The sequence below is a fragment of the Panthera uncia genome, chromosome D4 (assembly GCF_023721935.1).
Source record: "Panthera uncia isolate 11264 chromosome D4, Puncia_PCG_1.0, whole genome shotgun sequence".
Classification (NCBI taxonomy): domain Eukaryota; kingdom Metazoa; phylum Chordata; class Mammalia; order Carnivora; family Felidae; genus Panthera; species Panthera uncia.
Window position 1 is genome coordinate 22,034,886 of NC_064807.1, and position 27,547 is coordinate 22,062,432.

The 27,547-nt window shown below is 42.5% G+C and overlaps 1 protein-coding gene across 4 annotated transcripts in view; it reads right to left on the reverse strand.

Moving 5' to 3' along the window:
• Nucleotides 1-27,547, reverse strand: part of TLE1 (TLE family member 1, transcriptional corepressor) — a 91,430-nt gene that overhangs the window by 56,374 nt on the left and 7,509 nt on the right. Inside the window, exons 5-6 of one of the 4 annotated variants that reach the window (XM_049648690.1) lie at nucleotides 5,470-5,532; nucleotides 3,973-4,077 (exon numbers count right to left, since the gene is read on the reverse strand). In XM_049648690.1, coding sequence (XP_049504647.1) covers nucleotides 3,973-4,077; nucleotides 5,470-5,532 — 168 coding nt within the window. The remainder of the gene's footprint in view (nucleotides 1-3,972; nucleotides 4,078-5,469; nucleotides 5,533-27,547) is intronic. The other 3 variants (XM_049648768.1, XM_049648813.1, XM_049648860.1) reach the window with 3 other exon arrangements.

Below are 27,547 nucleotides of genomic sequence, written 5' to 3' on the forward strand. Positions count from 1 at the left end.
GGGTCACCTGGGTGGCTCTGTCAGTTGAGCATCCAACTTTGGCTCAGATCACGATCTCACAGTACATGAGTTTGAGCCCCGCATCGGGCTTGCTGCTGTCAGCACAGAGCCCACTTGGGATCCTGTGTCCCTGGTTCTCTCTGCCCCTCACCGACTCACTCTCTCTCAAAAAATAAATACTTTTTTTAATTAAAAAAAAAAAAAGATTGGTGCAATTTAGAACAATATAAAATATACCTCAATTTTTTAAAAAGCCCATATGTACAAATATATATGTATCTTCGTGATCTATATTAATTACATGTGACATAAACCCATTAAAAGATAACACTAATTATCTGGAAACTAATCTCAATGAAAATCAATTATTATCATAGCAAGTAGAAGAAAAGTTCTTAGTGCCAAACTCCCCAAATAATACAAGGAAAGGTGATCTTGAAGAGTCCTTGAATCATTTTCCCTGCCTTCAGGGACGTTAACTATTCCAAAAACTGTTGTCATCTAAAAACCTATTTTGTTTTGAGCATTTTTAACAGAATTCTAAATTGGAAAAAGAAAAAAAATCTTCTAAAATTTTTTTTTAATGTTTATTAATTTTTGAGAGAGACAGAATGTGAGTGGGTTAGAGGGAGAGAGAGAGGGAGACACAGAATGTGAAGCAGGCTCCAGGCTCTGAGCTGTCAGCACAGAGCCCGATGTGGGGCCCAAACTCACAAGCTGTGAGATCATGACCTGAGCTGAAGTCGGGACGCTCAACCGACTGAGCCACCCACGTGCCCCAAAGAAAAAAAATCTTTTGAGGAAGACTGCTTACATCATGGAGACTGTCCTGATGTAAAAAATAAATACATTTAATTGATTAAATAAAAAAAAAAAATCAAGGCCTCCAGTAAGTTTCCCTTCCCACCTGTTTTCTAAAGCACAAGTGAGCTGTGTCAAACCAAATAAACACTGTGCCTATTAAGATCTCTGCATTATTAAATACTTTCTATTGCTACAAGAACATAACTTGTTTAATAGCAAAAGAGCTTATAAAAAGCAAAATTCAGGAATCAGGGTTGCAATTATTCCACCAATTATCAAATACACTATCAGTGAAACTGTTGAGAAAAAAAAAAGTATGGCCAAACTATTTCAATAGTTTCTCCAAATATCAAGTATCCAAGAGACTTATCTTTCTTAAATACCAGTAATCTGTAAGTTAAAGGCAGGTGCTATCTGTAGTGGAAAAGATTTAAAATTCAGTGTTTTTTGTCAGGTACGAGAACTAAGTTTGCTACGCTGCTGAGAAATGGGCGTCATTAATTCACTCAACAAGGACGCAAAAAATTGTACCTCTCTCGTCCTTCTCCAAGACCATCCAGAGTCCCAGGACACAAGCTGAGCCTACGTTAGAAGCTTGGTGTCCTTGAGAAGATTTCACTTTTTCCAGGTTTGCTAAAGAGAAATGTCTTTAGCCCTGCCAAGCAAGCAGTAAGCCCCCTTGATTGTACCTTAAAGGGAATGAGAATGTTTCGGCTCATTTGCATTTTAAAGGCTACTCTTTCATGATCTTTCACACTTGTAATAGATGTCTAAACCGTTAAATTACTATTTCTTTTCTTAGCCTGAAAGTCGATGCAGACGAAGAGCGTGGCCTCTCCCATTGTTCTTCATCCTGAGTCGTTCCTGAACAATACTGACAGCTGCTATCAAACCGGGCTGCATTTACTCTGTGCGCAGCTGCTGCTTGTAGGAACAGACAGCCTCCCGGAGCCTCCTCCCCTCTGGGGAGACAGGTTGACACACTGCATGTTCAATGAAGGGGTGCAAAGGTCCACTGAATTGTCAACCCAATTTTATGCTACTTCAATTTTCCGGGACGCGCACAATTCCTTTCAAGCAAAAATCAAGCATATGCCAGAGCATGAAACTTACGGTTGCAGGATAATTATTGATCACTACGAACTTTAAAAGAGCCTTCTGACATAAATTAATATACTGAGCCAAAAATTACAATTATAAAAAACTGCACATGCTGGAGACATGCAATTGGCATTAAGTCTTGTGCTAGGCCCAATTCACTGATTTGAGTTATTGTTGCTAGCTATCAGAGCTAATCTGCCTTTATAATCTCAACAACATGTTTCCTGGATGAAAGCCATTCATAAAATTAGCGATTCATCTGCCCTTCTAGAGCAACCTGCTATTTTTATTTTCTGATTCAATTCAAAGTGGGTATTACCTATAAACATCTGGTTAATACAATTTCCTCCTTTCTAATGTGGAGGACTGGGCAGTGCCTTTGAGAATTTGTAGGTACGAGGATGATATGTAAAAATTGAGAGACTATCAGAAAACAAACATGTTCCACAAAGTTTAACTGGGTACTTGAGAACTGCTTTGCATATGTTTTTCTTTAATCAAAACAGGCTTTTCCATCCTCATTCATTTGGGTTAAAAAATTTCTGTGCTCGAGCTACAAGTACAATTTGCTATTAGTCTTTGCTAATCAAACACGGTACATGCAAAAGTACCAGCGAATATTTGATTTGATCTCTGAAATAAAGCAATTCATTACACAAGAAAAGGGTACAGAAGGCAGCCGACAAATGCAGATGTAATTGTGTTTTTTGTTGAAATGTGATTAGAGAGCCCACTAAGTAACAGTCAAAAATGTGATCTAAAGGGGGAGAAAGGCAGAGCCTGGGTCTGGGGGAAAGAGGAGGAGGGGAGAATTGTTTATGCAGAGCTAAGCTGTCAAGTGTAATAAAGCAGCTTGAATAAAATTTAAGCTGAAAATCCACTGAAGCTCCCCATTTCGGGGAGGAAAAAGCTATTAAAAGGAAATGAAGGTCACCCTCCCAGTTTATTTCACCTAATTGACTGCCAATAGCTTACCACAGGCAACCCGACTGCAGATCCGCAATTGAGAAACTGATGAAAGGAGAGTTTTCAAGCTGAGGCTCATTCTTTAATCCTCCTTGGCTCTTATGTTTTTTCTCCATCTCCAGTTGGGATGTAATTTTAAACCCTGATGGATTAACTGGTTCCATTGTCTGTGGCCGTCATTGGACTATGGCACTCTTAATCCGTACAGCAGCATGTCTAATTATCATTACAAAGTGTCTGAGGGAACTATAAAGACCAGCAGGGCATCTTCTCACAAGCAATTAACATAAATTGATAAATGAGTGATTTGAATCCGCTCAAGGCAGTCACATATGAATAAAATCAGAAAGGATGGTCCCTTGTTTCAGCTACTTCTCTGGCTTAGTCTGGAAGGGCAGCAAACATGAGAACCATCCAGGGTCCTGCAGTGGCGGGGGAAGGGCTCATGCAGGGGATGGACCGCATGGTTCACTGGGCTCATTAACGCAGAGCAAATGACCTGTGATTGACAAGCAGTCGCCAGCATGGAGTGCTAACTGAACTCAAGGCAGGAGAGCAGAAACCTGGTGAAAGGCTAGAGAGCACTGGGGCAGACAATTATCACTTCTTCAACGGCAAGAGAGCGCTCTTTTCATTGGGGTGCCACTTAAAAATTCATGAAGGAGGCACAAGAAAGGGAAAGAGCAGTTACATTGGGTCTAATACCCTAGATGACCAAAGAAGGGATAATTCTGAGACCTGTCTTGACCTCTCTGTGATCCAAAGGTATAAAAAAAGGTATAAAAAAAGCCAGAAGTAAGGGAAGTATATACAACTCTAACCTGAAGCTCTGATTTAACTAATAGAGCAAGGGTGATTTAAGTGTCAGAGGATACACGGCACTTATGTTCCCATTGAAAAGTAGGTATTTCTTCCCCTCCTCAACATGTTGCTATCACCTTCCTTATGCTCCTCTGTATTTCCCCTACACACCTTGCCATACCTAAGCCCCCCTCCCCCATACTTAACAAACAGGCCAATGTTAAACCACATAACACTATACAGATAGGTAGACAGATTAAGCCATCAAATTAATAAGAAATGAAAGCTGGTTATACACACTGTAGGAGGTAGACCTGGAAGGCCACGTACCCCGATGATGGCATTCAACTCTGCCATGGTCACCTGTTTGGCACGCTCGACGGCCTGGGCCACCTGTTGTTGATGCTTCGAAAACAAAGAGAAGAAAAAGTGTTAGCAAAGAACTTCACTGTACCTTCCAACAACAAAAACACAAAGGCACATGCAATGCAGATCAAGGAGACTATGGATTCAAATGTGAAGGTTCTCAAGCACTTACTGCTATTTCACAGAACACAAGTACAGCAGGAAAAGGAAAACAGAGAAGGGCACTTCCCTATTTCTAACCAACACTAGTCCCCGCTTAACTTCAGATGGGAATTTGGGGCTTGGAATGATAGAAAAGTCAAAAAGGATATCCAAACTGATAACCCGAAGCCTTAGAAAATCAATAGTATGGGATTCGGAAGATCACCCTGGCCTGCAAAAGGGGTTTGTTGTAAGTTTGAACAGGTAAAGTTTACAGCTAGTTTAAAACCCCCATTTCTATACTGAAAATTTAAACTTGAAATCTTCGATTACTTCTCTGGCCAACAAATCTCAACCCACCAGCAGTTTTTGGGAACTCTGGGAATTCCTCTCCTTCTTTAGCCTTTAGATTTTTCATCCTCCTGAGGGGAAAACGAAGGACCCCCCACCCCCCCCTCAACAATTAGTTCACACACTGGAAACACCCTGCATACCTCCCAACTCCACCCACAAATAAAAACAAAGCCACATCTTTGTTCTGGGAAGCATGAGACTTTAGCAGAAACCAGGATTACTCAAGTCTAACAACATGATGCCAAAGGTTAACAAATCGAACTTGTAACATCAAGTAGATGTTTTAGGCAGGAAAAGGCAGAGGGGTGCTATCCAGCAAGGAGCAGCAGATACCAACAAGAACACACACCCAGTATTCTAGCTGCGGGCCCAAAAAGCTTTTACAGCTTTTCTGTCTCAAGACACATGCATCCTGTACACACTTAAAACAGTTTAGCATTTATCGGCATGTATCCGAAAGTAAAGTAAACTTGAAGAGTATGAACATCCGCTTCCTTCGTGGACAGCATGAAGTCAACCTGACTTGAGGTACAAGGACCGACCAATGAGACACCTGCTTTCGTGGTCAAGTCAACCCTGATGGAACTATTCTGAAAACGCAGCAAAGGAAAAGCTCTCTAGAGGAAGGACACTTGAATCAGCAGCAGCTACCAGGCTTATACTACTCGTCAAAGAAAAGAAAAGCTGTTCTGTTTGATTGTCATTTTGCAGTCTTCCACAGGAAAAAAAAATTAATTTGGGGTTGAGCTATTGTCACCACTTTTACAGTGTGCCCTCAGATCTGTGAGATGGAATAGCAGGGGGTTTACACACTTCAGCTGTAACAGATGTTCTTCACACTTGTTCCTTGTGATAAAATTAACATCTTAAAACTAGCTAATTTGCAAACAGAGAAGCAACATAATTGCACTTTAACAGCTGAACAGTTTTACTTACTTCCTGAGACAGAAATGGAATGACTTGTGCACAAATTGTATTCAATCTCTTGGCGATTTCAGTCTATAAAGACAAAGCCAGATAAATGTTTAGTATACTTCATAATCAGTTCAGAAAGATAAAACTTCATGCCCAACACTTGAGCCCTCCACTACCTCACTCTCAAGGGCATAAAACTGGCTTTTCCCGGCCTGTGCTGCTAATATTTATCTGGAGATAAACAGCAGATATTAATCCCACTTGCAAAGTAAGACATAACCACACGCTTTATTGGTCACTTAAAGAAAAGATAATGGGTAGTTTAATTGAGTTGGGAAATCTGCATGGTTTAAGGCTGTATGATCCTTTAACCTGGTGACTGCCAAGCCCCTTGTACGCTTATTCAATTATGGTGTACCAACACACATTTACACTGTTACAGCAAGTTTATTCCTACTGGTGTCAGAGGCCAGCGGGGCAGGGGCCCGGTCAAACACCATCTAGCTTCCAAGACAAAGTCGAGAGCGAGAGAGAAGAAAGGAGCCCACAGACCTCCTTCCTGCTTGTCCCCACTCTTTTTTTTTTTTTTTTTTAATGTTTATTTTTGAGAGAGACAGAACACAAGCAGGAGAGGAGCAGAGAGAGGGAGACACAGAATCTGAAGCAGGCTCCAGGCTCTGAGCTGTCACCACAAAGCCCGACGTGGGGCTCAAACTCATGAACTGTGAGATTGTGACCTGAGCCGAGGTCAGATGCTCAACCCACTGAGCCACCCAGGTGCCCCCTTGCTTGTCCCACCTGTTATACAACTCATATTCGACTTCAACGTTAGTAGCCTTCACTGAGTCTCGCTGTCTCAAACAAGCCAAGAAAAACATTGCTGAGACAGAACCCAAGTCCAACATGAGGGTCATATTGAGATGTTCCAGGTATTTGTCAAGTTTGCCCACAATTCAGCATCAAATGCAAACACCTCCCTGACTGAGCCCAAGGGTCAGCTGAACATAACAAAATGTGTCCTGAGTGTCTGTGGCACAGACTATTGTAAAGAAAGCAGAAGTCCCCGCCTCGAGTCCAAATCCACAGCAGTCCCTCTGCTCTAAGGAACAAACTGGCCAAGAGAAGAAATAAAGGTGCTCTGCTTCCAGCCTAGGGGAGAATCTACCTGCCCACCCCACCTCCAACATCCTCCAGCACTGCAAAGCAGCCATGCTTTCTTCTAACTCTGAAGAACCAGTTCCGCTTGGGGAAAAAAAAAAAAAAGTCATCTTAAAAGAGTCCCAGCGTTGACCTTATTTATTTCATCATTTTCTGTCAATGCTTACTAATGCCACCTCTATTACCGAATTAGGCAATGAAAAGGAACATGAGGAGAAGAAAATTATGAAGTGCACAGACCATGCCCTTGAGAAAGCGAGAATGGAATAAGTAAGATGAAGTAGAAAACTCGGGAACTGTGTAATCAAGTACATTAAAAAGAGCTGCCTTTGTCCTCCAAGATGATTCCAGTTAAATGAGCAACAAGGCCTTTGGTTTTATGGGATGGGATTTAGGCCAACCCAACCATTCTCCCTGACCACCAATGAGATAGGGTTACATACAGACCTTGCCTTGGAAGAAAGGGGGAAATGACTAGCACAGAGAGCAAACCCGTGACCTTGCTTTAACCAGCGGGGCAAATAGATCTATGCAAAAAGGCTGAAGCTGTACCAGGTGCAAAAACAGAACTGGGTGAGCCCCACCCAGCTCGTTTGATCACAGACACACACTCAAGCTAACTCAAGGTCATGGTTCTCCTCGAAAGTATGGGCGGGCTTCCCTTTCTTTCACAACAGGGTTCTGCACTATATGTTTGGGTACGTGTGAAGGAGTAGGGATGCCCTTTGTGGACTTGTAGGTCGTCAGCCTCCACTCCATACATTCCAACAGTATTCTGTATTTTCCCCTTCTCAAAATTTCTCCTAAGATTTTCCACTTTTAGAGATGATATATGCTCACTTTGAGCATACACAGGCACACACACAGCTGTATATACAGAAATAAAAAAGAAAGTTAAAATAACCTTAAGTCTATCATCCATGATTAGTTAACATTTTGGTGATTCTGGAAAGCATCATTCCAGACTTTCATTATATATGTGCACACAAGCCCAGAGGGGAAACAGCTACTTCTACACGAAGAGGTCCCATTATAAACACTGCTTTTCCATAATATGTTATGTCTAGGAAAAAAAAAACGTATATGGGTACCTTTCCACTCAATAAATACACATATGATGGGCGCCTGGGGGCTCAGCCGGTTGAGCATCTGACTCCTGATTTCGGCTCAGGTCATGATCTCACAGTTTGTGTTGGACTCTTCGCTGACAGTTCAGGGGGTGGGGTGGGGGAGTCCTGCTTGGGATTCTCTCTCCCTCTCTCTCTGCCCCTCCCCTGCTTGTATGTGCTCGCTGGCACTCTCTCTCTCAAAATAAATAAATGAACTTAGAAAAACAACAACAAAAAAAGAACACCATCCACTATACAAGCATGCTAGTGTTTAAGCACTCCTGGTATCTGTAGATATTCATACTTCACTTAATTTTCCGTAATTACAAACTCTGTGTGGAATAACCCGCTACATAGATCTCCAAAAGGCATCGCTAGAAGTGAAACTGCTAGGTCAAAGTGTATACATATTTTACATTGTAATGCATGCTGATAAAGTACCCAGCAGAGAAGGTTACAATTTACAGTATCATTGGTCTATGAGGGGGCTTGTTCTCCTACCCAATGTCAATATTGGGTTTTGTTGACCTTTCTAAAATCTTTAGCCACCTAGTAGATTTTAAAAAATGACCTCATTTTTATTTGCATTAGATTCTCCCTTAAGTTAAACATCTTTTCATATTATTTATTGATCCACATTATATGTCCTTTTCTCTATTTTTCCTTTGGTGTTTCTTCATCACTTTTTGTAATACTCCTTTCCATATGACAAATACTGACCCTTTCCCATAGTTTTTCCAGCTTGCCACTTGTCTTTCAACCTTGCTTACTATGGATTTTTTTGCCGTACGTAACTTTAAATTTTTATGTGGTCACAATAAAGAATTTTTTCCTGTGTTCCTGGCTTTCAGGCCAGGGTTAGAACACCCCAAAATTATAGAAGCCATTCTTAATTTTCTTCTAGGGCTGTTAATGGAATTTATTTTGTTTAAGAAGATGTAATTTGTAATAATAATTATATGTGTTATTACATAAAATGGCTTTAAGGGAGAACTAAACTTAATTGCCAGGGGACAGTTAAGACTCTGAATGGAATGAACTCACGAACCTTTAATAATATCAAAGTTACTAAACACAAAAGGAGAAAAGTACAGATTAAAGCAGAGACAATATAAATTAGGGGAGAGTAGGTAAGAACGAAAACAGAAGAAGGTTAAAGATCAAAGCTCAAACCAATGAAGAAACATCAAAAGCCATACCATCTGCCCCGGGAATTCGCAATAAATGATCTGGAGAAAGAATGGAAATAAGAAAAACAGAGGAGGTTCTTATCCTAGCTGTCCCCTCCTCCGCCAGGTCTCAAAGCCCTCATCTTAAACTATCCTCTGACACGTGAGCTGGATTTTGAGCCATGAAGCTGAATTCAGATCTCACCTCTGACTTATTGACATTCCTCCAGCTGCCCTGGTTCTCCACAAAGAGAGTACCTACCCTCCCGAGGATGCCACTTGCTTCCCTGATAGTATGCTCTGGGCGTTCTAAAATATCCCCCCCACCCCCACCCCAGGACGGTTTCATAAACATTCTTCCCAGCCCTTAAATAAAACAGTGTGGATGATAGCATAAAAACTGACAATAATTCTTCAGTATTACCTCTTGCCTGAATGCAAGGATATTCTTGATAAGACCTTTCATTTAGCACAAATTAACAAGGTGCAGTTTTCCACCTGTGCTTCTAATTCCTAACCACAGAGTTTGCAAGCAGGTTAAACTGGACGTGTGACCCTGCTTCAGCAGGGATTGAGAAAGTTCTGTGACTCTTTCAAGACTGCCTTCTACATCTTCCGAGGGCTGGACAACTCCGGGGGGGGGGGGGGGAGGGCGTTGAAGGGGGGAACCTGAAGGCTAACCATATTTTCCACCTAGAAATCCTTCTCCTGCCCAAAGCTGAAGATTATATTCGGTCCCTGCTAATAGTCATAACGCTTATAAATAAACTTTCCCTGTGCTTGTATTTCTGACACCACATAAGGCAACAACATTAAGTCAGCGTTCAAGAGCTTTCCCCAAACCAGATTTGCAAGGAAACTTAGTGCCCAGAAGCTTAACCAGCAGGTGAAAGGCTCCAGTATCAAGCCTTACTTCATGAACAGCTGCCACACTGAAGCAGCAAGCAGGAAGCAGGAATCCAAACTGCCTGTCCAGAAAGATCTTCAATTCTCCTTGTCAATGCCAACTCCCCATACTGATTTGGTTATAACAGGGTTGGCTCTCCTAATCCAAAAACTTGGGTTTGCATCTCAGCAAATGAGTAGGAGGTGTCCTCAGGGAAGTCACTTCAACTGCTGCGCCCCAGGTCTCTGCCAACCTGCTTTAGTGTTTCATCAGAATCAAGTGAGCAAATATGTCAACTATAGCTACACTACTACAAAGTGCTATGCTCTTGGGGCACCCGGGTGGCTCAGTTGATTAAGCATCTGACTTCGGCTCAGATCACGATCTCACAGTTTATGAGTTTAAGCCCTGCATCGGGCTCTCTGCTGTCAGCACAGAACCCGCTTCAGAGCCTCTGTCTTTCTGCCCCTGCCCCACTTGCTCTCTGTCTCTCTCAAAATAAACAAACTTGAAGGAAAAAAAAAGACAAAGTGTTACACTCTTACCCCAACTCTTGAAGGCCTGTCTCAAATCCAGTCAGAAGCTGCCCCATAACACCAAAAACACTTGTCTAGGCCCTTCAAGATATTCCACAGCATTTACTGTCATTTACCAAACTAAGCCTCTATGTCAATTTATTTTTTAATTTTTTTTTAACATTTATTCATTTTTGAGAGACAGAGCAGGAGTGGCGGAGGGCCAGAGAGACAGGGGAAACACAGACCCTGGAGCAGGCCCCAGGCTCTGAGCTGTCAGCAGAGCCTGATGCAGGGCTCGAACTCACAAGCCATGAAATCACGACCTGAGCGGAAAGGTGGAAGCTTAATCGATTGAGCCACCCAGGCGCCCCAAGCCTCTATGTTTAAAATCACATTTACATGAAGCTTCTGTACAGTTTCCTACCAGCTTTTCTGGCATTAAAGTCTTCTCCGTGCAAGATGGGAAGCATGAGAACAAGACATCCACTGAACAGGGACACAGCTCCTCACCATACCTGCCCCACCAACACTGACCACACGGTATACATTCAACACACTTTGAAAGGAATGTTTCACTAAAACTAAAATGGAATCTCCATACACCCTAAACTCAATGACCAAGATGCAACCAGATAAGATGTGTCTGAACAGTGTTTGAATAAGGCTTTGTTCACATGAAGAAATCATATCTAAGCAAGGAGAAGATCCACGTACATGTATTTTTTGACTGAGTTAAATATGGTCAAATACTTCCAAGGCCAGCTATGAACCAAACCCTGGTGTATCTTTGCAGGGCTTTTGAACTGAACACATGTTCTTCCGGGCATCTGAACTTAAAAGTTGTAGGATCTTATGATTCCGAAGAGCTCGGCTCTCCAGTTTTTCATACTCCTTATACCTTCCATCTACTTACTAGCCTGAAGAGTCCACTCCCCAACGTCTGTCCATTTCTCCACTACACAGAGTAATACAGAATGAGTGTTGTCTGAAGCACAAAACAGGGCGAAGACTGCTTAAGAATAATTGTCCATGGGTCTCCAAGCAATCCAATGAATGGCACCTTGCCCAAAGTCTGCTTAGGGAGGGGAAACTCCACCACCATTAAATTGCAAATTGAAGGATCATAAAAAATGCTGCTTGTGCTGAGGGCTGGCAAACTGATCTTTTGGTTTCCTTGAACCAAGCGGGAAGCCAAGAGAAAAACACAGTAAAGTGTTGGTAAGAAGTGTCTGGCAACAGATAAACGGGCAAGAACATGAAAACAAAGCATACAAAAAAAGAAATAATCTCTAAATCCCTTATGACTGGAAGTTTCTGAGTGTGTGAATTGACAACCTGAAATACAGAAAAAAAAACCCACAAAAAACAGTTCAATCTCACTGACAACCAAGGTGGGTCATTCTGCACCAGTTAAGTTAGTTTATTAAAAAAAAAAGAATTAATAAAACCCAACAATGATGCGTCCTCTGGGAAGCCAGAACAATCAAACATTACTGATGACAGAGTAAATTGGTATAGTCGTCTTGGAAAGAACTCGGCAATGTGTTTCAAGAGCATGAAATTATTCAAACCCTTTGGTAAAGCTTCCCACAGCTAAGAATTTATCCTAAGGAAATAGTTCAGATGAAAAGCATTCCATGCATGAAGCTGTTCACTGCGGCACTCGCTTCAAAGCAAAAGAGAAAAAGCCAGGTAAAGATATAAGAGCAGTTCAACACATCACAACCATCTGCAGAGTTTTTGAAAAACTTAACATTTGCCCTCCTGATATATCAGTTGTCTAATACTAGGAGAATGTTTAAATATACTACATCAACCCAAAGGCATGGCTAGCAACCATTAAAGTCATTTTTATGGATAATGATGCTTAAATGGCCAACACATTTACCAGGTGAAGCAAGAGGGGAAGAACAAAGATGTGGTGTTAGGCTGCCTATTCAAAACAAAAAAACAACAACAACAAAAAAAAACGCATGTGGCCAAGCACTGTAATTTGATACCCAAAATAAAAACAGTAATTATGCTGGGGTGGCAGGGTTATCTGTAACTTTTTTTCCCCCTCCAGTGGCCTTGGGAACACCACCCTTGATTTACTGTTTAAGTGTATGATTACATGGGGAAGGGAGAAAAGAACGGTCAGACCCACTCACTACTCCTGTGACTGACAAGTGGCACTGACTTAAACCCTGAAACCCTTGGGGTGTGCCCAGCCTCTTACAACCCTCTTATCACACATGGAAAAACCAATGTCTAAAGGAAATGATTGGCCCAGGATCATAAAGCAAGATTAGAAACCACTTTCTCTGCCTAGTCCTTTCTCTAAGAAGTAGAAGTGGGAAATAGGGACACACTCAAAACCGGAAACAAAGCTGATGAACTCAGCCTTGTTTGCTAAGCAATACAGCCAAACAGGACCACAGCAGCTCAAAGCCAAGAGCGTGTTATTCCTCAGCCAACAATGGTACCACAACAAGTGGCCCCAGTCTGTCACTGATACGGCAGAAGTGCTCTGCAAGGCAGAGCAGGAATTTCATAAGGGACCTCCGTTAATAAATTGCAAATAAAGAGTAGCCGCCCCACTCTGCATTTTCATCCTCCCCTTCACAGGCAGAGAGAATCAGTGCATCAGCCCTAACATCAGACAATCTAGCTCCACCATAAAGCAAACTCCACAAAAACACATCCACGAATACATTTCTATAATCCTAAATATGACATCTGATATACCTAAGAAAAATTCAAGATGTTTGAATAAAAACTGCGTACCTAAAATGATATATGCAAAACACTGTAAACAATCTTTCAATACTCTGCCCTGTCCTTTACAGGAGGAGAAAGGCTCCTTGCCTGGAGACCTTCTTCAGAAGGTCGGCTATTTAGCAGACCTCCACATGCCATCCCAGCATGATGGCACCTTGCTTCACAGGTATACTAATGGAAAGATAATTTTATCTTATATTCTAATGAATCAGAGTAGCTTTCTGTTTAAAATATAAATACGTAGATAAATGACTAACCACATTTTGGGGAAATCCAAATGGAAAGGGTCTGGTGTCTCTTTGAGGTTTTAATGGTTTAACGAGGTTGTCAGTGGTTTTCAAACTTAAGGGTGCAGTGAGATCACATGAAAGCCTTGTTAAAACACAGATGACTGGGCGCCCCCCCCCCAGACTGAGTCCAGAGGTCTGCAGCCCAAGCATCTGCATTCCTAACAAGTTCCCAGATGATCTGCAGCTATTAGACCAGGAACCCACGCTGAAAACATGGTCCACCAGGACAGTGGCTGCAGCGACAACTGCTTAGTGCACAAACAGGGCCGACCCTCTCACACCTGTCAATCTGTACAGGTTCCCAGAGAGAAGGGGCTGAAAGGTTAGCAAAACCTGTCTGGGGTCAGAAACAAGCAGGTAGGGAGGTCAGGCCCATCTCTCCCCCAAGGCCTTGCCACAAGCCACGGAGCCCTTCTCCACTCAATTTTACCAAATTAGAGCAAGACAGGAACACAACCGGGGGGGGGGGGGGTATGTAGGAGCACATTTGCCTACTGTGGGAAACCTCAAACAATATTCATTTAAATGATTCCATCCCTGGCAATGTAGTCTCGCCCCTGCTTAAACCCTATGATTAAAACAAAACAAAGAGTACCAGATGACAGAAACCCTTTAGTGGCTCAATTAATCAGAACAGAAGTCACCAATTACTGGCAGATAATAACTTTTATGTCCTACCTCCCCCTCATTTGGCAGCTCCTACCGTGTTCTAAACCTGAGCCCTTTCCAACTGGGCGCATACTCCATCCTCCCCCCTCCCCATCTTTCACACTCCCCGCTCCTCTGAAAACAAGGAGGGGTTAAAAGGAAGGGGAGGGGGAAAAAAACCCCTGCTGAAGGCTGCTGGGGCTGAGATAGCAACACTAATTGCTCCCATTCTCTGGCTCCTCGTGAGGCAGATTGTAGGGGCCTGCATCTCCGGAGAAAGCTCTCAGCAGAGCAACTCAAGTGCCCTTAATTGTTTATGTTCTTAATGCAGAGCCTCTTGAATGCATTCATTTTTAATAGCAGGCTTGAGTGTGGGGCCCATCAAAGAATGACAAAGCAACTCTATTCATTGGTTCTCTGTCCTGCAATGATGGTCTTTTGATTTATTTGCAAATGACAAGCCTGGCAGGCCCCACTTGAGGGCTGCCCTCATTTTTTTTTTTTTTGTAAGAATTCAGTTGCATTTTCCAAGATGAAGTTGAGTCTGCAACACTGTGTATTTGTGTAAAAATTTTCCCCCTTCAGTTCCTTCTAATTAATGACTTAAATGTTTTGACCCAACTGTTGCCAAGCAGAGCATTTGGGCTTTAATTTGTCATTTTGGTAAAGATGCATCCTTGACAAAAGCATCGCAGCTGTTTCAGGGCTCAAACAGCACATTTCCATTATTCAGAAACCCTTGTTACGGAGTTCAGCAAGTGCTGCTCACATGAAATAGTACGGACTTGTCCCGTGATGGAAAAAGACAGCTTTTGGTGGCCCTTAAAGGAAAATGCACTGCTATGCCACAGAAGGTTTTCAAGATACATTCCGTGGGGTGAATCACAGAACACGACCATGAAGTCACCACCTATTGTTCTCGCTCTGGAAAGAGAACAAGCCTCTCCTGGAACACACCCAGAGCAAGCCCACACCTTTCACCCTCTTCATGGGTCTTAGTCATTAGGGAACTCATGAGAAATTAGATAATATCATACAATAGCAGGGTTAGTGGGAGGAAAAGCAGACTACATCATCCTGGCACGAAGGCTAAAATTACAATCACGAAAATAAAACATGCCTATGTAAAGACAAAGACTGCACAGGAATATGCAAAAATCCAGTTACCTCTGAAAATGGGGTTTAGGAGGCTGTTCTTTTTCAAAAATTGTTAACATTATTTTCCTCCCAAAAGAATGTAGTAACACCTACCTTTTAGAACTGTGTAACCTGTCTTTGGTTGGTACTGACTTCCAACCGTCTACAATCACCATCTCCACGTCTTCCGTCACGACAAAGCAAACAACCAGTGCACATTAACTGTATAAAGCCCTAGCCATCATTATTAGCTTTACCATTAACCATTGCCTCGTTTCCCACATCTTGTTTGGAGATCACTGAATAAATAGTTGGGCACTGAGTATTTCCCTAAACAGGTTGGAATCTTTAGCCAATCCAGATAGTGGGAAAGGAAATTCCAGCCCGGGGTGACCATGAGCCAGGGATTCCCAAACTTTAAAAAGCATGCTGCAGATGAATGACCCACACACATGCATGACGGCTGCTATTCTTCTTCCAAAGCAACTTCTTAGGGAAAGAAAGCAGCTACCCTACCGGGAGGCCTAGCCCATCAGTGCCATGTGGCATGGCAGCAGAATGGCCACAAGTTAGATACAGGTTTGTGATGGTGAGCACCCAGGCAAAGCCTTCAGAGCCCCAAATTCAGTCTCAACTGGGAAGTCCCACCCCTGGGCTTTATTCCTCACAGGCTGAGCTACTGGAAAGGTGGTCCTTTGGGAAGGAAGACAAGGTTCCTGGCCTTTCCCAGTTGGAACCTGGGATTCTCTTTCCAATCCACAATCGAAGAAGCCCACAAAGCTCCAGAATGCAGCAAGTATGGGGGGCAGGGGGAGCCATCACAGGCTGGGAGCCACTGAGGTAGAAAAAGAACCGTGCACAGTGAAATCAACAGTCAAGAAACAAATTATTTTCTTGAAAAGCATCTTAGATCATGATTAAAATGAAATGTGGGATGCTGGTGAAAATTTTCAACGCATACTCCTTTTGCAAAAGTTTTTAAATATTTAGAAGAGGGTAAGTACAAGGATTCTAGATGACAGACTTCACTAGTGTATTAAAGATTCACAGAGTATTTACTCAGCAATGCAAGTGGAGGCAAACAGGAATATCATTTTAAATATAAAATTAAATTACTAAAAAAAAAAAACCAAAAAACAAAAAAACAACCCTGACCATAGCATCACAATGCAATCTGTGGAAAAATCTAAGCAACAAAAAAATTACCAACTCTTCAAAACAACAATCAAGACACTTTGGGGGTAGGGGTGCTGCATGAGAGATATTTTATTCAGGGTTACATGGATTGACCAAAAATATGTATAATTAAAAGCATGTCAAAGAAAAACCCGGAGTCCCCTTATACTGAGTTGTCACGCCAACTTGTAATTTGAAAATGAACCAGCGTTATGATGTCACTGTGTTGTCTAAGCTATACTGAGGAAGCATTACCTAGAAGGGGGAACAATCAGGGCCATGAATGTGAAAACAAGTTATAAGCCACAGGCCACCAGAAGTCACTACTCCTGTAACTCACCAGTTCTTTTACAAATGGACAAATCAATTTATATGCTTATGTGTGTTTTTAGAAAGCATCCCAGATACCCTTTCATTCATTATGTGGGTTTGGGACATGTCAATTCTTGTTTCCCAGAGCAGCAGAAACCAAACTGAACCCTGTATTCTGTTACACTGGTTCCCACCAGGCTGGGCTGCCTCAATAATGCTGAGCTCCTTCTGGAAGAACAGAATAGACTTCCTGCCATTTGGACTGTGAAACAGTAATCCACCAGGGAATAAAGGTCAATGTTGCACTTTTGGTCATTACTGAATCATTTGAGATGATCTGTGGTGAGGATGAGAGGAAAATCGAAGGCTGAGAGAACACTGCAAATGGCCTGACCTCAGACCAATTTTCATCTCCATCTGTCTAATAGACATGTGGATAAAAGGCCCTCCCCCTCCCTCCTTCTGGGCCACTCGGCTGTTTCCAAATCCGCAGCACAAGCCAGGAACCAGTTAAACAATACATTAATGAGGGGAAATAACCTCCTAAGCCCCAGACCGACGCTTACTCAGGTTTTAGGCCATCGGCTAAAGTTTGGAACGCAATTTTCCAGTCTGCACGCGGCACTGCAAAGTAGAAATTTTAACGAATACGGAGAATCCTCTGCAGTGCAGGGGCATGTGCCAAAATCTCCTTGTTTGTACATGCAAATATATGCATACTTACACCTCCACCCCCACCAAAAGACATCCACACGATTTCTATTACATCTGCGAGCACACACACACAAAGAGGGAACAGCAGTAGTTCCAGAAACTGCAGGCTGCTATGAAATAAATCTTTCTTTTTCCAAGTGTCCAATTAATGCTGCTTAATCATTATTAAGGCATTTCAATCCTTAAATACAAAATATTTCTGGGAACGCAGACCCTAATTATCATTTAGGCCATGGAATAAACATTAATATCCTGACTTTATACTAATACCCACCCCTCCCACCCCCTCCCCGCTTCACTGGTTTGGCGGAGCTCCTTTTTTAAGGTAATGTTGCACCATATATAAGTTTAGGCCCCCACAGTATATCAATGTCAAACAACATCGTGTCAAGCTAAGATTCAATTCAGGTAAGTGCCACTGCCAAATTTTCTTGTTCCCAGACGGGCTTTAAGATTATTTTATTGCTTAAAATTTAATTTGTTCCAACTCGTGTCTCCATGACAACGTTGGCTAACCCTGCAAATCATTTGGGTAATTGGATATCTTATCTTTCTATTGCTCTCAAATCGAATGATTCTGCTAGAATTGTAACAGCCAATCAAATTTACAGTCCTCCTGAGTAATAGACTTGGAAAAGTAGCCACATTCATCTCCTCTTTACAGCCATATTAACCAGTATGCGACAAACAGTAGAATCTGGTCTTCAAACTATACTCCAAATTATAAATGGTGTCAATACCAATATTCTCACAGTGCAAAGTCTACTCAAAAGCTCCTTCTCTTTTATACTGTTTTAATTTGAGAAGCAACAATTGGGATTCATTCCACACAAACCCTGAGCAATTTCAGTACTTGGAAGGAAACTGACAAGAGTAATTCCACAAGCTAATCAGAAAAAATAAAAATAAAAATCACAGCTTTTTGGAGGTATCTGACCTTGTGATAAAATAATAACCAAACAATAGCTACGCAAGATTCTATCAGTGCACTGACATTGATCTGTCTGGGCTCTTTAGGTGGGTAAGCCATATTTGATGCATTAGTCAAGAATAAGAATGAATACAGAATTCAACAACTAGCTCAAAAATCTCTGTACCCTTAGAGAAAGCCAAACATGTAGTCAAAAGTGACACCTTTCTGTACTTCAGTTAATGTACAAATATTACAGCATCTTGGGTAAGTCTATTATGGAATACAGATTTCTTAGGAGATTCAAAAGTCAACAATTCCCCTCTTGAGTTAGTGGTATGCTTCTGGCCTTTGGTCAGCTAAAAACTACAGAAGCTGGACACATTTCAGCGGTCCAATTCCAATCTTCTGGGTAGCTGTGCAAGGAGACTGGCTCTGCAGGCAGGAGCTCGTGGCCCGAGCACTGTAAAAGAGCCAGCGGCTCACAAATGGAAAAGGCTCCAGAACCCAGGCCAACTGGCAGGCTGAATGGGTTGTGGAGAACCTCGTGCTTCCCCTGCAGATATTCAGGACTTCAGGACTGCTTCTCTCAAGCTCAACACAGAGATAGCAACATGGGGCTTCTCAGGACACAGATGTCAGCAGGTGGCCGAGCCTTGAATTAAGTGTGAGAGCAGGTAATGGCACAACTGGAACACAATTTGAGCAGTGCCCTCCTCTATCCCAGACACTTATGATGACGTCCAGTTTCTACTGCATCGTGCCTGGCAGTAAGAGCCAACAGCCTAATCTTCCACTGTGTCTAATCCCAATGGCCCTGATTTCCCCTCATGTGTTTTTTTTTTCCTGCTTCCCCAAATACCAGCACATAAGCAGCAGCTATGAAGGTGACAGTCCACAAAAATCCCAAGCCCAAGGAGTACGTGGAGAAAATAAGACAAGTGTCTACTCAAGCTGAAAGGACACTGGTCTGTATGTATACCTCACCAAGGCTGGTGACTTTTTCCTTCTCAAACCGAGCAACAACTGAACCTGGTAATCCTGACCTCCCTTTTTTTTTCAGGATGACAAAATCTCTCTTCCAATTAAGAGATGAACTTTCACACTACATTAAAAAAATTTTTAAAAAATGAAGCTCTCATCCTTTTTTTTCCCCCAAAACTCACTTCCACAAAATGAACCAAATCCTCTCTGTTTCTTCTCCATCCCCTTAAATGAAAAAAACTCCACATAACTCTATTCTCAATGGTAGCTGTATTAAATACTTAAGACCGTTGCCTTGCAAGGAGACATTTTGCTGCTTAGCCTAAATAAGGCATTTTAATTCCTCTAGATTCCTTAGACAACAGAGGTTACCAATGGGTGACTTAAAACAAAACAAAACAAAACAAAAACATTTCCTTTTGAGCCTAAAGATAAATTCTTCTGATCTTAGAAGGAAACAAATAAAAACCTTTGTAATTGAGGGAAATAATGAGAAGTGAATGATTCAGATGTAGGGAGGAAGGAAGCTGTTGGGCTTTGGAAAAACAAGATGGGAGCATGGCCTAGAATTCCAACAACAGGGTATAGTTTCAAAGCGACCAATAATATATTTAGATAATCAATTTCAAGAACAGGTGTTCTTCCCTCAAAGTGTCCAAGTGCCAGGCACCAATGTAATTGCTCCCATGTGAGAAACTCACTCCCGACAACTAACCTACATGGAGTAGGCACTGTTGCCATCCCCCACCCCACTAGCCTTCCTTCTCTTTTGTAAGCAGGAATAATAACCACACAAAAGGAGGCTGGGAGGACTTATACACAGCTCCTAGGGTACATGGGCACTCAATGGATGGGAGCCGTGACTGCTCACTCTGATGTCCCAAATCAGCTTACTCTACAACAATCAGCCCGAGATGCTGACTTTTGAAATCCAAAGCGCTGAAAAAGACAACTGGGAACCGAGTGGGCACCTGTAGCTGCAGGCTGCTTGGACACTGGATACCCTTCCTCCATCCCGGTGGCCCAACCTTCCTTCTCTCCATTCCAGACCAAGATGCAGATCAATGTTAAGACCTCCTTTCCTAAACTGAACTCAACCTTTTTATTTTCACTCACTAATCCATAGAAGCCTTTCAAATGGCACAAATAAAGGCGGCTGCATTTTGTGCTCTAAATCAATTTTCTCCCCAGCCATCAACTAGATGTTCCCGCACAGAGAAAGAACAGCCCTTCCCTTCTAATTCAAAAATCCATACTGCCATTGCCCTTGCAAACTGCTAAACAAGCAGTATCGGCAAGTCACTTGTGTTCTGTAATATATTTACTGCAAATCCCAACGGCTTGCCTCCTAATGCAGTTTTCTATCGTGTCTGTGCGTGTCAATACACTGGCTGGTCACCTTACTTGTAAGAGGCTCTGACCGGCTGTTTGCTCAAGGCATCAAGTAGGTGCCTATGAGAGACAAAGACTGTGCTCCTGGAGGGCCCAGCCTTGGAGAGCCTCCTCCTCACGCTGGGGTCCTCAAAGAGGTTTGTTTTTTGGCACTTCTTATCCCTGCACCACCCATGGCCTCTGAGGCCAACTTAAACTCTCTAATAGGACAGTTTCCAGTCATACAAAGTTCAAAATCAGAGTCCTTTAGCACAATTATTTCCTGGTTTCCTACCTAAGGACGCTCAAACTATTCCCCACTGCAAACATGCTGATGGCACCTTAAAGGTACATTACAAAAGACTAAAAAGTAGGAAGGCTTGGGGAGAAAGGGAGTCTGGCTTTCCTGTTAAGTGCAAATCTCTGCTTCCAGGTGACAGCTGAAAAAGAAAGCACCCTAACACCATATAATGGTGGATCCCCCTAATACAACCAGGCCAAAACACAAAGGGTGAGTCCAGGAGAAAGTACTATAAAATGCTGTAAACACCTGTTGAGATGGAAATCTTAAAATGTACCTGGAGAAAAGCCCTTCTTCATCTACCAGTCTAAAACAGGGTAGGTAGCTAAAGAAATGCCTGGCCCTCCAACAAATCCTTCCAAGTTTTCCAGAGTTATTTGCTTATCTATTGGGGAAAGGGGAGCAAAAGCTCTTTGTAAGGTATGCAACAGGCAAATAACACAAAATGTTAATTTATAGACTCCTGGCATCATACAAGTGGGGATAGCATGGGTGTTCACTCTGTATTTCCTTCTTCTTTTCTGTATATTTGAAATTCTCCAGGGGTACCTGGATGATTCATTCAGTTAAGCATCTAACTTCATGAGTTTGAGCCCTGCATCAGGCTCTCTGCTGTCTGCGCAGAACCCGCTTTGGATCATGACCCCTCTGTCTCTACCCCTCCCCCACTTGTGTGCACACTCGCTTTCTCTCTCTCAAAAATAAACATGAAAAAAAAAAAAGGAAATTCTCAATAAAATGTTTGGTGGGGTGAAGGAACCATGCAGCGGCCAAAAGTAAATCATCAAGGGGTATGATCATTATTATTAAATCTGGCAACTAAGGCAAGTTAAATGCCTTTATACTTAATGCATTACAAGCAACTAATCCACAACTCTATTTAGGGGCTGTGGTCATTCTGAAGAGACACACAGGGGCTTCAGGGACAGAGATGCACACACACACTCAGTTCACACAGAAACCCAGGCCTTGGCCACACACTACTTCTGTTTTCGCGGTCTTTTCTTCAGTACAAACCCAAATATATCACTATAATGAAACTCCCCACTACAAAGCCTCTGGATGTGCGCCTGAGTAGCTCAGTGGGTTGAGTGTCTGACTTCAAATAGGTCATGATCATGCAGTTTGTGAGTTCAAGCCCTGCATCGGGCTTTGTGCTGACAGTTCAGCCTGGAGCCTGGAGGCTACTTCAGATTCTGTGTCTCCCTCTCTGCCCCTCCCCCACTTGTGCTCTGTCTCTCTCTCTCTCTCTCTCTCTCAAAAATAAATAAACATTAAAAAAAAATTTTTTTAAAAGCCTCTGGATATTCTGACCATAAATCACTTTTCCAAAAGAAAAACAACTGAGCAAAAGTGGTTATGTGAGAACTAAAGTCCTGTAAAACATCTAGTGATATCAAACAGACTTCATTTTTTTTTTTTTTTATGTTTATTTATGAGAGAGAGAGTGCAGGCAGAGCTGGGACAGGGAGAGGAAGACACAGAATCCAAAGCAGACTCTAGGCTCTGAGCTGTCAGCACAGACCCCAACGTGGGGCTCAAACCCACAGACTATGAGATCAGGACCGGAGCCGAAGTTGGATGCTTAACCAACTGAACCACCCAGGTGCCTCAAAGAGATTTCATTCTGAATTTCAGCATTAGGACCCAGACTCGTACTCTTGGCTCAAGTTTTCAATCTGGATTCCACAGATTTACTGAAGGATTGTAAGATGTCCACAAACGGCCAAAGTTGTTGTGGAAAGCTATGTTGTGTATAAAAACATGTGGGATGTTTTTTTTCTCTCTCTCTCAAAAATAAATAAACATTTAAAAATTTTTTTAAAAATTGGGGGGGCGCCTGGGTGGCTTAGTCAATTGAGTGTCCGACTTTGGCTCAGGTCATGATCTCATGGCTCATGGGTTAGAGCCCCGTGTCAGGCTCTGTGCTGATAGCTCAGAGCCTGGAGCCTGCTTCGGATTTCAGATTCTGTTTCCCTCTCTGCCCCTCCCCAGCTCGTGTGTGTGTGTGTGTGTGTGTGTGTGTGTAATCTGAAAAATAAATAAACATTAGGGGCATCTGGGTGGCTCAGTTGGCTAAGCATCCGACTTGGGCTCAGGTCATGAACTCATAGTTCATGGGTTCAAGCCCCGCGTCAGGCTCTGTGCTCACAGTTCAGAGCCTAGAGCCTGTTTCAGATTGTCTCCCTCTCTCTCTGCCTCTCCCCTGCTCATGCTCTGTCTTTCCCTCAAAAGTAAATAAACATTAAAAATAAATAAATAAATAAATAAACATTAAAGAAATTTTTTTTAAATGTGTGGGATTTTTTTGCCAAGCAACTTCTACCTGATTCTCATACAGGCTCAGGATCCGCAATGCTTACAAGTAGCACCCTCCATAGGAAGCACATTAAACACTACAAAACAAGTGCCCCCTCAGTCCAACCCACTGGCAAGGGTACGGAGGGAAGTCTTGAATGCAAGCTTCAAGCAGTCCGCAGCCTCCTTGGGAGTAACAAAAGACACACATGAAAAAAACATGATTACAGAACTTGGAGCAAAAATCAGTGGTGTGACAGGCCACTGTTGGAGCTGTCGTGGAAGGCCTTGAAGTACACATGAGTGTTGTTATTTGAACTGGACCTTGAAGGATATTGAGAAAGGCCATGTGAAGCTTCACAAAAAGGCCTGGACTTTTTATAAAGAAAACACAACAACACACAACACTTTTTCAGGCACGAAGAGGAGACCCACTGGCTGGAATAAAGGACTTGTTAAGAGGAGGACAAAGCTGACCTGGTAAGACTACCAAGGACAGTGATCAGGGCAGACACACGAAGCTGTGTGAGTGACAGGCAAAGAGGCCATTACTGGAGTAAGAAGTCAAAATCAGAAAGAACAGACATAACAACATACCCAGAGACCCTAAAGGGGTTTTGCCTTCACTACGTTAAAGATGCCCCAATACCAGGGCTGGAGTCATGAGCGTCTGGATGTAAGCTGGTGGTCTCTAAAGTAGAGTGCACATATGCCAGAGGCCGCCCAGGACATGCCAATAGGGGGCATGGAGGATGTGATGAGAACTTGTATTTTAACCCCTCGGCTTAAAATTTCCACTTATTACAAATGTATACAATATATTAGTACATAATATATTTATAACTTATAAATCTGTAAGTATAAGTCTGGTGATACATTTTCAAGCGTTTTACTGACATGTTGCACAAAATACCACTGGCTAATAATCCAGTTAGACCAATAACAGCACTAATACCAAACCCAATACAGTACTGCATGTATTTCGGCAGCTATACAAATCATATGATTTGAACGTGCAAAACTCAAACATACTTACATTCTCAAAAACTGATTCCACTTCATCAAGTGAATAATGAAAATCTAATGAATATCTACCAGTACACAGGAAATAGCTGTACACACAACTCTACCTCTCCCACATGTATGGTGGTATACACACACCACACTTCACAGTTTTCTCTATTTGGCAGATGAAAAAATAAATTCAGGGGCGCCTGGGTGGCGCAGTCGGTTAAGCGTCCGACTTCAGCCAGGTCACGTTCTCGCGGTCCGTGAGTTCGAGCCCCGCGTCAGGCTCTGGGCTGATGGCTCGGAGCCTGGAGCCTGTTTCCGATTCTGTGTCTCCCTCTCTCTCTGCCCCTCCCCCGTTCATGCTCTGTCTCTCTCTGTCCCAAAAATAAATAAAAAACGTTGAAAAAAAAAAAGTTAAAAAAAAAATAAATTCAATGGATGGAAGTCTCCGTTTGTTTTTTCCTCCCAGTCTTTTCCTTATATCCAAAATGACCTTCACCCTACCCTTTCTTGGCTAACGTTTTGTGGTCAAAGAACATCTAAGCAGCAAATAATACTTCCAGAAAAGCCAAGATTTGTTTGTTATACCTTGTGCGAGAACGCGTGGGGGAAGGTTATAAACATTGTGCTCTGAGTTGCTTTCATGTTGCTTCAAAGCAGGCAAACAGAATTAAACTCAGTAATGATTAAAAACTGAAACGTGAGGGGCGCCTAGGTGGCCTAGTCGGTTAAACGTTGAACACTTAATTTCGGCTCAGGTCATGATCTCACAGTTTGTGACATGGAGCCCGGCGTCGGGCTCCACACTCACAGCACAGAGCCTGCTTGGGATTCTCTCTCTCTCTCTCTCTCTCTCTCTCTCTCTCTGCCCCTCGCCTACTCACGCTTGATGCTCACTCTCTCTCTCTCAAAATAAACTTAAAAAAATTGAAATGTGAAATGATGAAAATACAGGTTTGTGCAAATTCACAGGTTGTATGATAACACTGTGTCAACATTTCTTGGTTTCATAAAACGCATGGCAAGTGGGTGGTCTATAAACTAAACGATTCTGTGAACATCATCATTTTGCAAACAATTTTAGAAACTGTTTTTTTGTTAAGCCAAGTGAATAACAACAAATGAATATCTTAATTTATGTTAAACATTTCAGTGTAAATTTTTTTCATTTTTCAGATCAAGCTACGTCTCAGAAAAAAATTAGAAAAGCTCTCCCACATGAGTGCCCACACCTACACACACACACACACACACACACACACACACACACACACTCGGGCATGCACTCTAACTCAAAACACCCAACTACAGTCATAGAACAATACTATGGCATGTTTCATATTGCAAAACTCACCAATCCCATTGGTGAGGACTGTTTTCTATCTATAAATGCCTACTCTTGTCAGTTATTAGCCACCCTCTGAAACAACTGCCTAAAACTTAATTAAAAATCATTATACCAAATATTCAGCATTAAAGGTACTAGAGTTCTAAAAAAAATCTCAATTTTCAAAATCTGAAGTAACAGTAAGCAACAGGGATGGGGGTGGTAGGGACAATCCAGCCAATCCAAGCCTATGAGAAGCCCAGTCAGTTTCTTAGTTTCGTCCAATTTAATCCACTCCTGAAGACCACAAATATTTAACAACAGAAGAGCAAAGACTCAAAATCTATGGAAAACTAAAATGGTTCCATGAGCCCAAAACTGAATATATCATTAGTTTAACTACCACATAAGATGATTTACTTAAATATTTGCTAAAGGAACAGATTCTTTCTGTGTTTCTTAATAAACACAGAAGAGGAACGTCTTAAGCCCTCTGGCCAAAGACGCTTCTCAATGGATACACAACCCAAGCACTGGGTTTCAAACACTGGTTGCAGGTGAGGTCTGGAGGGATGACTCTCCTCTCCTAAGAGAAGCCATACTTGAGAACCTGCCCAGTCTAACCTCATTTACAGAAAGGGAAACTGAGGCCCAGGCAACTAGTCAATGACTCACCCAGTCACTAATCAAAGTCCCCTAAATGAACTGTATTTTACACCAAGGGCCATCCTAAATAAAGATCACATATTTTGTTCCTCACAGAGTTTGTTTCTGGGTTGTCGTTTTGCAGGGGTAGGGGCCGAGGGAGAGAGAGGGAGAATCAAGCAGGCTACAGGCCCAGCACCGAGACTGACACGGGGTTCCGTGAGATCATGACCTGAACTGAAATCGAGTCAGACACTTAACCATTGAAGCACCCAGGCACCCCTGGTTCCTCATAGTTTTTTGGCATTAATTTTGAATTTTAAAAATATTTTTATCTTAAGGACTATGTTTTGTGAACCCTCCCTTAAATTCTGTGCCCAAGGCAAGTGCATACCTCACCTCACCCTAGTCCAGGCTCTGAAGAGAAACCGTGAACTAGTTGATTGTTGAAGGGGTCGGGCAGGGTGACAGAAAGTAGGGAGGAATCGCCCTGATTGCCAATAAAAAAACAAAGGCTAACCTTGTGCCTCAAAATGTGGGTTCTAAATACACAGGGAACTTTCTCTGTTTTAACTGATGCTTATCAAGGGCAGGCCTGGCTACTGAAGTAAAGTTGGGGACCACTTCAGTCTTGATGACAGCTGCTGTATCACAAGGTTACTAACACCTGGTGGAGCTTAACTCTGACTGCAAGTACTCCAGCTAGTCTTTTCCCATTCTGAGACGTGGACTTAGAAAAAATAAATCTCAAAGTGAGAACAGTAGACAGAGAACACACATGGTTAAAAAGCAGGAAGAAAGGTAAGACTTGCAGACAAATAGTAAGTCACATCTAAGGGATTAACCCACAGGTGAACCCTTAACAGGGCCACCTAAGCACTTTTAAAACACTACCAGAGAACAATTTATTTTTTAAGGGAAACTTTAAAGCACATATCAAAACGGTGGAAGCACTGTCACTCCGAAATTTACGTGGTCTGAGACACCACGCTGGCTGCAACATCACATGGAGCTTGGTTAGGCTCTCATCTGTTTTTTTCTCTTTCTCCTCTCCTTCCCCACCCCACAACCAGCACTGCAGAATACCTCTTTCCTTCCAGAGCGAGTCCTTTCATTTATTTTTAAATTCTTGGCCGCCCTGGAGAGCCCCGAATGCCTACTCTGCCCGCTCTTCAGAAGAAGAGAGGCACAGAGAGACAAAGTGACTGATCACACTCGCTGGCTGTGAGCTCGGCCTCAACCAGGAGTCCCGACAACAGTTTCAAATTTTCTTTTGTTCTTAGACATATTTTAACCTGCAGACAGTATTGCTCGGTTGGCTACAACTTTCTACCGACCCATGGCTGTGACCTCCACAGACCACTCAGTACTGCTG